We start from the raw sequence: 14,913 nt of genomic DNA on the forward strand, positions 1-14,913 counted from the left end.
GATGATGTGAAAAGCAACTACTCAAGACATTTTTGCTATAATCAAAGACCTTAAAAATCATATTTCTCTAAAACACTTATTTTCTTGACAAATAATAAGTATTCTTTTTAGTAATAATAATAAGTTCTATATATTTGCTGGTATTTATAATAAAGTTGTAAATGCTTTCTAGCATACTCTTGAGCTTTGATCGATTTAAATGTAGCAGTTGGAAATGTGACCTATTAAACTACTTATCACCGCAGTGGCATTGAAACTATTACTCATAGGATCGAGATGGCAGCTTGTCGTAAAGCCCAGCCCTAATGTGCACTTGTTGTCGACAGTAATGCAGCAAACGCACAAACTCTCCCTTCAGCTGCTTCCAATCTTAACACAAGTGCCAGGGGAGCGAGGGCGATCCTGGTCCGCTCCGCGGGCCGGCGTCGGCCTCTCTGGCAGAGACAAAGAACCCTCTAATCTGACACATGAATGAAACCCTGTATCTGCTTCTCTCTCTGTTATCTGTCGCATCAGCCCCACTGCACGTCACACCTTTTACCTTTTCTCCACTGTGGCTAAAAGCGGCGTGAAGCACTCGAGGCGTGTTGTCTATATAAGCAACCCTGTTTATGGTCCTGAGATGGGGATTCAGGTTTTTTTCCCACTTCACTGTCGTCGTTGCTCGTTGTTTCCTAAAATAACCTTTTTTTTCATTTCCCGTAAAGAAAAGAAGGTATTTTTGTGGCCATTGCTCCAGTTGTGAAATCAACACAATGAGCATCTTGAGCACACGGGTGTGACCATCCAACACTGTTGATAAGCCGTAACTGGTGCTACATTAACTGACACGTCAGTTTTCTGTTTGCTTGCCTAGTGTGTCACTATTTCGCCCCGAAGCAGATCAGATAAATTACCCATCGTGCCTCCTCATCACCTGCTGTGTGCTGACAAAACAGGCAGATGGCCTTCGGATTCATCAATGTTTGAAGGACGTGTCATTTAAGATCCTGTGATGTGTTACGCAGGGTAAATGTAGAGATGATTGTCATCAGAGAACTTGTGTTTAATGTATTTTGGGGCTTTGAAGCAAACTGAAATATCTCTGGGGAGGAAGTTAAGCTAATTCAATAAAAAAAGTCAACATTACAAACAGTCATTATCAGAGAATATTCATTTTGTGAGTGTAAAAACTATATGGCAACTTAGTGCTTAAACACCTCCAAATTATAATAAGACATATGGACGTATGCACTCAGTTGCTGCAGGCTTTTTTTCCATGTCACAAAATTGTCACACCCACTACAGAAAAAACAGTTATCTCATTTAGTTTTTTCTGTTTATTTGTCGACTTATTGCTTTGCATTGGAATATAATCTATTTTCCACCAGATGTGTTTCTTTTCAACTTGTTAGTCTAAAGAACACACAGTAGAAAAAGTCATATTTACTTTTAAACTGGTTTAATAATCCCAGTTTTTCCCATGGGACAAACCGTCTGAGAAGAAAAAACAGCAACCTATATGTTTTTTTGTGTTTTTGTATGTGGCTGTGTATCTTGGTAGTAATGTATCTCTCCACAGAATCCACTCAACCTCCAGTTTGCTTCTTGCCTTGGTTAAATAGCTGACAGTTTAGTGAAAGATTAACCTGTTCCACATTTTTCCTCTGCACCCCGCTGCAGTGTTGTTTCAGGAAGCAAGGGCCATAATGAGATCTACCACTCGGCCTCCATCTCTCCTTCCTTATTGTGTCTTCTATAAACAGTGCCAGCTAACACATTCATGCGAACAGAATGCAACTGGTTATGATGGAGGAAGCTGGGAACAGGAAGTGTTGGTGGAGACTCTCAAAGAACAACAATGCGATCATTAAACTGAAACGCTGAGTCGGCCACAGGGGCGACGAGAAACTGCACTTTCGTGCCTTTCTCATTGGTGGACTAATACCTAACCATTAAGAGCATAGCTGGGACTAGTTCACCCTAATGAAAAAACATTTATTTACTCACAAATCTAGGCAGACATCTCAAAGACCGATGATCTCGACACCCGGACAAGCTTTGAACACAATAGTCTTGGCTGTTTAGTGGAGCTTTTAGAGGTTTTCACCTGCTGTGTCCTGATGGGATGACTGTGTTTATATAAAGCTCCTTTCCAGAAAACCCATGGATACAATCGGCATTCACTCCGGGGTCAAATGACTCAGGTTTTAATGGGCGGTGACAGAAACACGACACCCAGGTGGAGGCCATATCTTCTTCCTTATTTCGGGAGTTTAGACGCTGACGCGGCACCTTTTTCCGGAGCAAGGTTATGACGTACATTGAACCTCTGCAGGTTGGAGAGTAAATAGCCATGAGGGTTTGTGTACTTCCTGTTTTTTGTTATCTTGGTGAAACACTGACACGACGGTGAGGTTGGAGAGCTTCTTGGGTTTTTGCTAATGTTTGAACATGACTCTCAGGGGGGGGAGGGAAGAGAACCTCCTCTACTGGCAACTGGAAAGGAGTCAATTGCCTAATTTATTAGGTTTACCTGCATTTAAATACCCTTTGTATCCTCTAACTTTGGTGTAAGTGAGGGACAAGATTTTGAGATGAATCTCTGAATCCGTGTTATTTTTGTTAGTTGTTGCTTGTTGCTCAGTGGTTACTGCCTCTACAAAATCCCCAAACCAAGACATATCTTTGTTGTACTTCCGACCAAACGCAGCACTACATCAGGCTCCTCTACATTTACCTCTGCTCTTGGCTACGAATCTCATTGTCATTGCTGATTTCACCTTCACGCGCATCCAGTGGATAAGTAAGTTGTGCCGTTGATAATCAGCTGAGAATGCAGTGTACACACATACCCACACACACAAACACACACGTCATGTTAACACTGTTGACATGCTGGAACACTATAGCCGAGCTTTTGGCTAAACAGAAAGCGGTATTAACCTCCTGGCACACAATCTTCTCCTCACAGTCGGGGGTGTAATGATATGCTAATGCTGCCTGCCTGCTGGCCAAGTTTCAATGTTAAATCCTCACAAAATGTGTGAATATTATAACATAATAATCAATGCTCATCCTTTGTAAGAGAATTACCGTGTCGAAGTCTTAAGCTGTTGTCCCTCCTTAGTGTTGTTGTTGGCAGATTAATTGAAAGTCTTAATATGTTTAACACATAAGAAAGGAAACCACGTTATATTGCTGTAATTGCTGTTTGTCTGTAAAGCTGTTTTAAGACAAACTCCAGAAAGTGTCAGGATGTGTTATCTCTCACTTGTTAAGAAGCAGCAGGAGACTGTTTGACCTTCTGTCCGGACCAGTTACTTGTCAGAACTTTCTAGACCATACTCGACCCTTTGCTTGCATATATTAAATGCTCTTCAACCAGCATTTACAGTTGGTATTTGACATGATATGAGCCAACGCAGCCGGTTAACACGCAGTCAGGAGGCTGTGGCCTGGGTAGCACTGAGGACACAATGAGGTCAAAGATGATTCAGTATTTTGCTACGGTTCCCTATTTGATTTGTTCTTTAGTCATGAAGATGTATTTATTGCCCACTTTTCTCTCCACACTGTGCCATGCTCTTCATTATATGATTTAATAGATGGTGGTGACGAAATCCTACCATGTTTCACTTCAGACAGATCAACCTTTGTGGAGCCTGGCCTGTTACAGAACACTGGCACAATGGTGACCATTTAGTTTTTTTTTTTCTCTCGCTGCTCGTAAGCAAATGCTTTGGTTGCAGCGTAGCCTGTGGCATGTTCCTCTGTGTTAGTCATGGGATAGACTGCACAATTCTACTCTCCACAAGAGATCATCTGCTCTCCTCTCGCCTTTTTAATTGTTTAGTAATTTTATTTGACCACATTTTATTGTGCATGAAAATCAGCTATGTCTGTGTGGTAGAATGTACTTGTTAACGTTTCTGCTGAGGTGAATCTGCACTGAGATTGCATGCTTGTACTGTATTCTGGCTTTCAGTAATAATTATAATGCTTGTGTGCATGCATGTAAGACCAGATGGTGTAAAGTTTCTGCTCACACTGGAAATTCAGAAGCGTGACTGTGCAGTAGCTACTCCACTAGCCAACAGCTGCCCTTAAGGCTTGGCAAGAACAATTAAAACAATAGTCAAACTCCTTCTAACATTTATTTTATTACCAAATAAATAGAAATAATATGCAAACACATGATCATGCATTACACGGAGGCCTGTATGATGGTTAGTACTTGTGAATCTGGGCTGGGCCTCCAGTGAGCAGAGCTGGGAGAACTGGCCCTTGGCCGAACCAGACTGCCGACCCCTAGATGCTTCCTCTCCCCTTGACCTGCTTTCTCCCACTCTTCATCAGCCACTGATCTGTTGCCATGGTCTGGCGTTCAACCTCCGAGGAGCACAGGCTACACATGAGAGATGAGGCCTAAATACAAAAGCTGCACAATCAATCGTAACAACGTGTTTACGGCTGAAGGAAAATTCAGCTTTTGTCTCGACAGCTTGGAGAGCTTTTTTTATACCAGATGTTTTTATGAAAAAGTTGATGCTTCGCTTTAGTCATTTTGAGTTGCTGCAGTAGCCCCACTTTAAATAAAGGATGTCATGGTTTGATAGCAGTACTTCAGAAGGAGGAGACTATAAGGGCAAACTTAAGGCAATGCAATCCTCACCCAGATATCATCAGTGCCAGAACTACAGATAAGAACTACATAAGACGACATTGCATTTCCTTGAAAATCAGATCATCTCTCCCTTTTCAGAACTTGGAGAAAAAGATCACTCATATTTTAGAATATGTATATTTAAATGTATGATAACTGTCTGAGCTGCCTTATCTTAATAATGATTAAAACTGCAGTATATGAAAGAAGTAAACCAACTTTGCATCCTAATACTCTGGATGTGACTCTTTCTGCCCGGATGTCAAACGTGTATCCAGGAGCCTTTTTCGAGATGTCACATGAATGATGCAGTAACCCATAAACCTGAAAGACGAGACATGAGGCCGTGCCATCAGACATGTACGGGACAATCAGACCAGGCAGCATCTGGTCACAACCCATCGAAGTAAATGTGAAAAGGTCGTGATTGTTGATGCTGTGGTTATTGGTTTGGCATCTTACATCACAGATAGTTCATTGAATTACGCTCAAGTCATCAAGGTTCAACAGTTGGTTTTGGTTTCCCAGGGGCATCTGTTAAACCATGCAACATGATGGCTGTCACTTTGTGCCTTGCTTCTTTTTAAAAGAAGTTTTTGCATCTGTAGCCCAAACAAATAACTTTATAAAATTTAGTTGTGCGCATTCAGTAAATACTTAATACCAAATAACTCTTGTATGCTTAAATGGGTTCATTTGTATGCTGTAGTACCGGTGTTTGCACTGTGTTGTGGTCATTGGCAGTTATATTTTTAGGAAAAAACAGGAAGTCCAAACCACAGGAAGCAGGTTAGAGAGGAACAACCGTGTCGGGATAAAACTGCAGATTATGTCCTGATTCTACGCTCAGGGTTTTCCCAAGGAGCTTGTTTGGCTGAGACGCGAAGCCAAACAGATCCTGAAAAATGTTGTTAAATAGTCAATTTGTTAAGTAGATGATGGCTGACAAGTTATTATTAGTAAATAGATGGTAGTCACCTTTTCCCTAAATCTTTACATTTGTTATGATGTTAGTGGAAGTGTTCAGGTTTGGTTTCCCACTTCAGCTATAAACATCATTAAGAGAAAGCCTGGTCTTTTTAAACCAGTTCAGATTGGGGATTTTACTCATGACTAATATTTGGATTTTCTTGTTTTAGTTAAATCTTGGATTAAAAACGAATGATTAATAGGGTAAATGTTTTTAATAGGCAGGCAGTTTGTATTGATGCAACTGTCTTGGCAAGAGGTTTATCCAAATTCATCCTATGTGTATAGAACAGTGGCTGCATTCATGTTTATAAAAGGTTAATATCTTTCCATATGACTCTAATAGTTTAATTTACCTTGTTTTTAGAAAAATATATTTGTAAATACAATGAAGGGATAGAAATTGTTTTTAACAATGTTCTTAGAATGCATACCATCAATTTTGTCCCAACTCTTTGTGAGTAAACTGTTTGTGTACATTGAACACTTTGCTGGCTATGTCTTTAAGTGAAAGGACTAAACAAGGCTCTTTCGTGTTAGAATTCTCATTTCACTCCTCCGTGCTTCAGGCTGGATTTCCTCACTAATGTTTATCTCTTTCCTTCTTCACCTCCCTGCTCCGGCTGCTATTTTTAACAAGTTGCACCCGAGCCAACCTTCCTATTTTCTGCCACTATGCAAACTAAAATCAGCGACGTTGCGATATCAAACGCCGAAATTCTTTGTTTACCTCAGTCCTGATCACATCTTTGTCTCAAACCCCTGTCTGCAGAGAGGAAACGTATTCCTCAGCAGGAACTTCGTTAATACTGAATAATCTATTCCAGACAGAGACCACATAAAGATTTTCTCAAGCAGAGAACCATGCTGTGAATATTTCAGTATTGTTGTAATTTTCAACATTTCATTCCAGAAGCAGTCAGTGAGAGTGTTTCTAGAAAAACCCAAAGGTTGCCCTGAGGCCTGGACCCTGATGTCTAATGAGGACTGTTTCCTGACAAGCCTTTTCCTTCTGTTGACAATAGCCTCCACCCTGCAGCTGAAGCTAGATGGCCAGATAGGCAGTGCCTGTGTTAAAGAATTCTCCTTCATATGTGTTAGGTCTGTTACGACTTAATGGCGTCATGTGAAAAAAGGTCGAGAGCAGCGTGTCGTATTTGTTCGTGCATTAACTCGCTCCTTGTAAGTTCCTATTTTCCTGAGCCGTGAAGTCGTTGATCTGACTTTAGTGGGTTTATGTGTTTTTTTAAAAACAAAATGTGTTGTAATCATGTTTTAATAGTGTTTAAACAACACTTTGACATATCTTTTTATCATATGTGCATAATAACGAAGCACAAATAAAGAAGATTAGGTGTGACAGATGATCTAAAACGTGTACACATTAAACTTTAAAAAAGTTTTGTTAATGTGGTTTATGTCAGCAACTCGTGTACCAACATTTTCAGTGACTTCCTGATTCAGATTATTCCGACACTATGTAAATGCACGATAGGTTCCAGTGCAAATGCTTATGTTTTTTGCACGTGCACTGATGAATACATGTCAAACTGCTGCTAGGAAACTAATTCCTCTTCCTTCTCTTGGGTTAATTCCTGCTCCTGTTTAGGGCAGTGCATTTGAGTTTAATGAGAAATTAAAAAGCTGTGTTTTGAAGGATGGCAGCATCATAAGTAGGGAGCTTAAACAGACATTCTGACACATTTGGAATTTCACATCACCTTCCACTGTCAGCGAATGAAACAGGAGGATGGAACAGCATGGCTATAGAATGATGGATGGCGTCATAATCTATGCAATCTAAATCTCTTCTCTCCCATTTGGATTGAAATTTGTTGCATGTGCTAATTCTGTAGTTGCTTTTCTTTTTCTGGTTCTGGATCTTGGTTTCTCCCATCACACCGTGCAGATGGCGTAATGCAGGATAAATGTTTTTTGCGATTGCATGAAAGAATTCTACTTAATGTTATCAGCTGTAATCCTAAACCTGTGTTTTCTGGCCAATGACTGGAGCAACAAAGGAAGTTATGTGTTGATCAGACTGCTGCCTAAGCACTCTCATGTTAAATGTAGTGTAAAAAACGACTGCCAGCCGTGATTGGCAGGTTATCCCTCTGAAGATATTCTTAGAAATACAGCTATTTAAATATCTCCGTCCCCCGCTGTACCTCTCTGTCATGTCTTTGTCTGATATTTTAAGGGAGGAAGCAATGTGGCACTGATGAGAGAAAACGTACAATAATGAGTAAAAACCAGTGATAATTATGAAATCAGAGGTGAATAATAATGATCACATTCATCCCAATTTACAGAACCCTCAAACTCAAAACAAAAAGACCATTTGGTGGCTTTATAAAATATTCATAAAGTGGATTTGGAATAAACACTTGTATATAAAGTGAGGGAGTCGGATAAAAAGTCTCCAATGAGCTGTGTTCATTGAACCTATGTTTTCCACTACTGCATGAATAATTGTCACCACTTTACCTTCTACTCCCTCTTTGACAAATGTAGAGTGCCCGGCTCACAGAAGTGGGGAGGATGTTTTCAGAATATTTTGAACATAAAAATACAATAAACACCCTGCAGTAAAACTGTAGTAATTCTCCGTCTGTAGTACTCTACATTCATTTGTTTCATCCGTTTCCTGTGTATCAGTAACATTTCAGATGAAGTGGCAGTGTTGCCAATAGTTAAATTCGAGACAACCCTAGGACAAGGAAGACCTTTATACAATGGCAGAAATATATTTTAGAAGAGACTTTGCTGGTGGGTAAGAAGCCAAAGGTGACCTCACTTTATAATGGACTATATAGTGATTAGTGAGAGATTCTGGACATGGTCATGGTGAAGGCCGGAGGTTGGCCTAAGAAAGATCCACCGGTCAGTTCCTTGGTTGTCATTGAACCAAGGGTTGGATTTTTTGGCTGCGTAAGGAGGAGCTTTCAAAATGGGACAGCCCCTGAAGGATGTGGCCCCTGAATTGGGGCACCGCTAGAATGCAGAAAACACATTTGTGTCAAATAACATTAGCAATGATTCTGTTCAATTTAAGTGTCCCAGTAAGACCTGGTGCACATTTTTACCTCCGCTCGTCCTACTGTAAAATATCAAAATGGTAAGTGAGGGAATATTAAAAGGACATAATACCAGATCTGTTAATATACTTATCATGAGGCAGACTTGATCACATACAGCCGGGGCTCAGGGGAGGTCTCTAATGGTCACCCTCATATTTCCAGCATTGCATCTGGCATATTACTAGTCTAATTGCTGGTTCCACTTGTTCTATAAAAGCACTGTAATCACAGATGGATGTAATTTTTTTATTCTGTCAAATCTTTTTCTGAATGCAGTATAAGCCCCTTCAAGTAAAGTGCCTCATATTTCCCTCTGTCCCTTCACCTTCTCGATCAGAGGCTCATTCCACCGTATCACTGCCAGCACCGCAGGGCCTGACAGATTATTTGCTTGACCGACCCATCTCTATCTGCTGGGGCCACTTCAACATCTCACATCAGCGCGCTGGGAATGTGAGGGTTCATCAGCAGGGGAGACTCGCTGGATTATAAAATGTTGTCATATCAAGAATCATGTTTTGGTTCGTTGCGATGGATGTTTCGTTTTGGGTGTTGCGGACCCTCGTGGATGGATAAGCTAAACTGCTTTGGTTTGATTTGATGGCTTGTTAAGAGATGCAGTTAAGACAGCTGCTGGAGAACTAGGCCAGTGGTGTGTGCTCAAAGCAGGGTTACTCCGGCAGCTCGTTTGTTGGACTGTTATTTCCGTCTTGATTTCTATTAAAGGGGATTGGAAACCACGGTCAAGCTGGGTTGTAATTACAATCAAGAGGGTATTCAAATTCCTCTCAGGCCAATTGAACTGGGCCGTATTACAACACACCGTGTTTCAGAGACATTCCAGCTCTACAGTGGACTCAATCAAACATTAGATATTAAAAAATCCTCCCTTAGTCTTGTCCCACGGCTTAAACATCCAAACTGTCTGATGATATCACATGATGTATGTCATGTATGTTGATTGTCCAGAGCAATTCAATCTGCGACGCAAGTCGTCCGACAAAACTGGAGACTTGCAAGACGTGAGCACAAATTTGTCACAGACATGTTTCTATTGTCTGTCTCTGCTGTCGTCTCATTCAGGCAAATGACTCCAGACTCAAATGATTTTACTCACAGAATTAATTGCAGGTTCATTAGAGGGAGAACCAAAAGATGAACATCTACATGGATACACACACACACACACACACACACACACACACACGCAGACGCACACACACAGTGGATGGATGGGCTCAACACCCAGCAGCCCTGGCTTGACAGCATCAGTGTTTCTGCCTATTCGTTTCAGCTGAGTAATTTACTTTGGTAGAAAATGGCCATAATTTGTGGCTCTCCCTCATCTTTCTACCTCACATGTCTCTCTAATGATTCTGACGCCTGTGTTGTGCGGCTCAGACCTTAAATTGCTCAGCTTTTTAAGTAAATCACTTGTTCTCAGCTTCTTGCTCACTGGCTTAAAATTGTGAACATGAGGAATATACATCTTTGAGTTGTTTTGTCTTTTAGTGGGAGGGACTTCCACTCAGTTGATCAGACTCAGAGACCTTTAATCACCACTTGTGGCTGCAGAGGGCGCTACAAGTTATAAACTGTTATATACTGTTGGGGGAAGTAAGAAATGGAAGTCTTTGTCCACAGTGAAGTGACATCAAGATCTATAGATGATGAGATCAAAACAGTTTTGGACGGGCGTCACTGCATCTTTGTTTCAGGGTTACAACTTCTCCACATTCCTTTTTTGCTTTAAATTGACTTTCTTTCCAATTTCTTTCACATTTTTTGCTCAGCTTGTCATGCCAGACATTGTTGACATTGGATTTCAAGTCTGACATTTCCCAAGAATCCTAATGTCATCCTTGCTCCAGCTATCGAGTAAGCTGAAATGCATGTTTAGCTCTGGTGTGCCATTTATCCCCGTCGTCATATGTTGTTCTCTGTGGGGAGTGGGGACCATAGAGGCTTGTTGGGGCTTTGTGTTACGGCCCAGTAGCTGCTTCGCTGCTCAGGCATGATTAATTCAGGCAGGCCTCAGGGGAGAGCAGCCAGGCTAGGTTACCCAGCCAGGGATCTGGTGTCTAGCTGCCATAAAGACACTGGCTTTATGGCGGCTTTAGCTGCGGAGCTATCATTGGCTGTAGCCGAGGCCGGAGCTGGCAGCGTTCCACACCTGTTCCCAAAATAGAGCAATGTAGATGATTGAAATGAACAATTTAAGAAAATGACATATTGCAAACCGTGCCATGCATCATTAGACACAATGAAAATTTGAACACAACTATTTGAAATTGCGTTTTACTTTTAATCTACATTAAGGTTCAAGTATAACTGTTGATTAATGGCTGCATAATTCAATCTGTTTTAGGGCTACTGATCATGTATTACTACTTTATACCGAGCACCAGCATGTTAACAAGCTGCTGTGCAGTTTTAAAACAGTAGCAGCTCCATGCTGTACCTTTGGTGAAGGTGGTTATTCTTTATGCCATGAGACAGTGAATAGTACTTTTGACTTTTACTTTGACATTTACTTTTATCCAAAAGCTGACTTCTTATGTAAAATACACCACTGAACAAACTCTTGCTGATTCAACTTACATTAATCATCCATTTCTTGGCTCTTCAGATTCTCCCCAAGACACTTGTCAGGTTAAACATTCACCTCAAAAGACTAAATCAAAAACTCTTAGCGGACTCTTTAAAAAAAGGTGAAATACACACAATAGTTTTTGTCACACAGATTTTTGCAATTCACAGCTCTACATTTGTCTTTTAAACAGTTTCATTCCAAAATAACAACAACCGAGAAGTTGCTTATTGATTTCTTTTGATCCATTTATCAGTTCGCCCAATTATAGCAGCTCTGTTCCACACTAGTCCCACATCAGGTTCGAACTGGATCTTATTATCTTCACGCGTGTGCCAGCCTGCCAGGTGCACGTGTCACTACAGTGTGACACTCTGTCTCCATCTCCTCTACATTTGTTCTCGGTCCTCTCGGTCAACTGTCTGATGGATTGATGACTCATGTGCGGCGTCAGACTCATAAATCAACTGTGACTGTGGTAAAGTGGTACCCGACATCCATTACTCGCAGACCTTGCTGCAATCGAGGGGGCTTCCTCTCAGAATTCGGTGCACTTCACTTTGTAGACGCCCGTGGGATTTGTCAGCGACTTGCTGAGTGACAAAAAGGAAAGGAGACAGGTTGCCGGTGGGGCATTAACAGCCTGCATGTGTTAGTAGAACTGTTGTACTTTAAGACCGGCTTGTTGCCCTACAGGTGGCTATGGGACATTTCCTTGAAAGTATTTTCTTCATCGGAATCCTTTATGTTAAAGTATCTTTTTGATTGTTCTGACTACTATTTGTAGTGTATAAATTGTCTATTGTGGAAATCTTTTTGCTCTTTACAAAACTCAAAAACCTTTTTACAACCTATCCTCTTCTACTAAAGCGGAGAGTTTAGTTTTAATTCTTTATCTGTGACACAGGTTTTTGTCCTAACTCCCCCCAAACAACAGATAAGTTACGTCTTATTTGTTATACATAGCATCAAAATATTAAAGAGCTGTCATGGCTACTTTCTGTTTTATAAATCTGTTCTGTGAGTTATCCGGAGGAGTTGGGACATTGTTTTTGAAAAGCGTGGCTGGTTAAAATGACTGAACATTCACATTTCTGATATTAAAACGCAGGAAAGATGTGCATTTATGTTAATATTTTATGAAAAATATGTGGTAATTTTCTCATTTTAAGTCCTATATTTTGTTGTGTTTGTGTCAAATTTGTCTATTTATAGTTATGCATAACAATGTTATGCACAAAACCTTATTTCTTTGTCATGCAGGTTCTATGGCATCTTGATTTAAAAAAAAAAAATACATTTATAGACTATACTATTGATTAAATGATACAAATACCAGACTAAGTGATACTTTTGTTTTGTTCTAAGATAGTAAACAGTGTTATTGTCACATGAATAATGGCTAAATATGATTGTTTAATACATTTTGGCCCTTGACTAGAACAATAGTACAAGACACCCTTGCATTCATTTTCAAAACAAGACTCTATAGAGGTAAATAAAGGAAATGGGACGTGTGTATTCTGTGATGGATAGGATACGATCACTTTAATGTTCACACTGGACATGATGGAATAAAAAGATATCTATGAGATGAGGTTAAAGGGACAATAGGTGAGCTGTGTGTGTCAGTGTTATCCTCAGCTCATCCCTTTGTCTTTAAGGATGTTGCAGCAGCAGCGTCCCCCCCCCCGTCTCATATCTTGTACTCAACACTCTCACCCACAGTGTTAATCCCACCTCAGTCATTTTAATGGGACAGATTTCATTCCGTGGACCAGATCATATTGTTTCCACACACAGCTCGTCTAATGGCCGAGTACGACTATCACGCTTTTATTTATTTTAGTCCGTGTTCCTGTACATGACGGCGCCACTCACATTATTAATATGACATCAGCATTGTTATTTTCCTTATCTTTTTCTATTAGGCAGGGTTCAATAGTAAAAATGTCATCACAACTATTAACAAGTGACAAATTATGACATTTATGGCTCACACAATTTATTTCCACACACAAAGGACATTACTCCATTGTAATATCATTCTACCTCACTGCCCCCCCGAAACAAGCTGGAGATCTGTGCTGAAACATTTTATTTCAAAATACATGCTCTGAATGAAAATATATAAATTCGTATCAGCCAATATATTAGTATAAAGATGTATTTTTTACTCCTATTATTTGTTTCTCCATCGACCCCCCCCCCCAAAAAAAAAAAATCCATATCAGTCTGGTGCCTGTAGCTATGACTGTTGGATATAAATAGATAATAAATATTATTATTTCTTATATCTAACAAAGGTTACCAAGTGCTCTCTGTTAAAAGCTTTTTTTGAAATCTGGCATTAAAAGGCTTTTCTATAGATCTTCCAATGAGGTTTACATCCATCTGAATCTATCACTGTATCTATTCTCTGTAAGTAAAACTGAATTATAACTCAGGTCTGTGTCTGCCAGGCTGTGTCAGCTGCCATTAGTATTCCACATCCTCCTTCAGGAACAAAAGACCCTTAAATCCACTGTTTGAGTCGGGCTGACTGTCCGACTTCGTCTCCCTGACATGGCTCCTGGTTTGATGTTTCCTGCTCTGGGTGACTTCTCACAGTGTCCGGAGGCTGGAGCTGTAAACAGCCCAGTGCACTGACAGACTGACAGACACACAGATAGACTGACAGGGACCCGTGTTTCTCCCATGACCTTTTATCCAGTTGGCCAGCAGTGGATCTGATGCATGATTAATCATCTGTTTAGTGTGTGCAGTGCAGTGCAGTGGACACACAAAGTTATGTGATGCACATCAGGCCTTTCTTGAAGCTCTTGGTTTTGTGTTGCTGCAGATTTAAAGAGGAATTCATTGCACTTTTTTAGTTTTTCTTAGTTGTTTATTGCTCTGTTCTATTTTCCCGATGATGGACTGACTCACACTGTACACCCTCCCTCCCTCCCTCCCACCCTCCCTCCCACATTCCCTTACCTCCCTTTGTATGCGTCCTCCAGCTGGTCGGCGGCCAGTTTGACCTGGAGATGAACTTCATCATCCAGGAGCCGGACAGCATCCTGTGCATGGTGGAGCTGCTGGATAAGTGTGAGCCCACCTGTCAGGCCGAGGTCTGGAGCATCTTCACCGCCATCCTTAAGAAGAGCGTCCGCAACCTGCAGGCGTGCACCGATGTGGGGCTCATCCAGCAGGTGCTCCAGCGGATATCCACCACAGACAGCATGATCGCAGGTACTGACGTCCGTAATCCCGTGGACAAAGTGTTGTCTGTCTTCTCAAAACTGAAAAAAGGCCTCCAGGATCCCAGACCACCAGTTTTAGAGTTTTAGATCCTAGCTGCTGGACATCACTGCCAAGAATCCCGGGATTTGCAAACTCTTATATGTGTGATCTTTGAAAAGTCGCGTTAACTCAACTCTGAAATAACAGACTGCAAGAGGAGAGCAGGTGTATGTCCAGTGAGTTTCACAACTAGAAATCTCCTCTTTAAAGCCTCAAGTTTCAATGTTTCAGAACTTCAGAACTTTCAGAAAACCATTTACAAGTTGCCAAACCTTGACAACACATGGATGCCCTGGAAGAACAGTGACACATTTAAAGTTCAAATTTTAAAGTGTGGTGATTTG

At 40.8% G+C, this 14,913-nt stretch overlaps 1 protein-coding gene across 1 annotated transcript in view; it reads left to right on the plus strand.

Moving 5' to 3' along the window:
* The window catches only part of lrba (LPS-responsive vesicle trafficking, beach and anchor containing), a 180,744-nt gene that overhangs the window by 5,901 nt on the left and 159,930 nt on the right, over window positions 1-14,913 (plus strand). The window contains exon 2 of the mRNA XM_061086902.1: window positions 14,287-14,518. Coding sequence (XP_060942885.1) covers window positions 14,287-14,518 — 232 coding nt within the window. The remainder of the gene's footprint in view (window positions 1-14,286; window positions 14,519-14,913) is intronic.

The sequence above is a fragment of the Limanda limanda genome, chromosome 2, assembly GCF_963576545.1.
Source record: "Limanda limanda chromosome 2, fLimLim1.1, whole genome shotgun sequence".
Lineage (NCBI taxonomy): Eukaryota > Metazoa > Chordata > Actinopteri > Pleuronectiformes > Pleuronectidae > Limanda > Limanda limanda.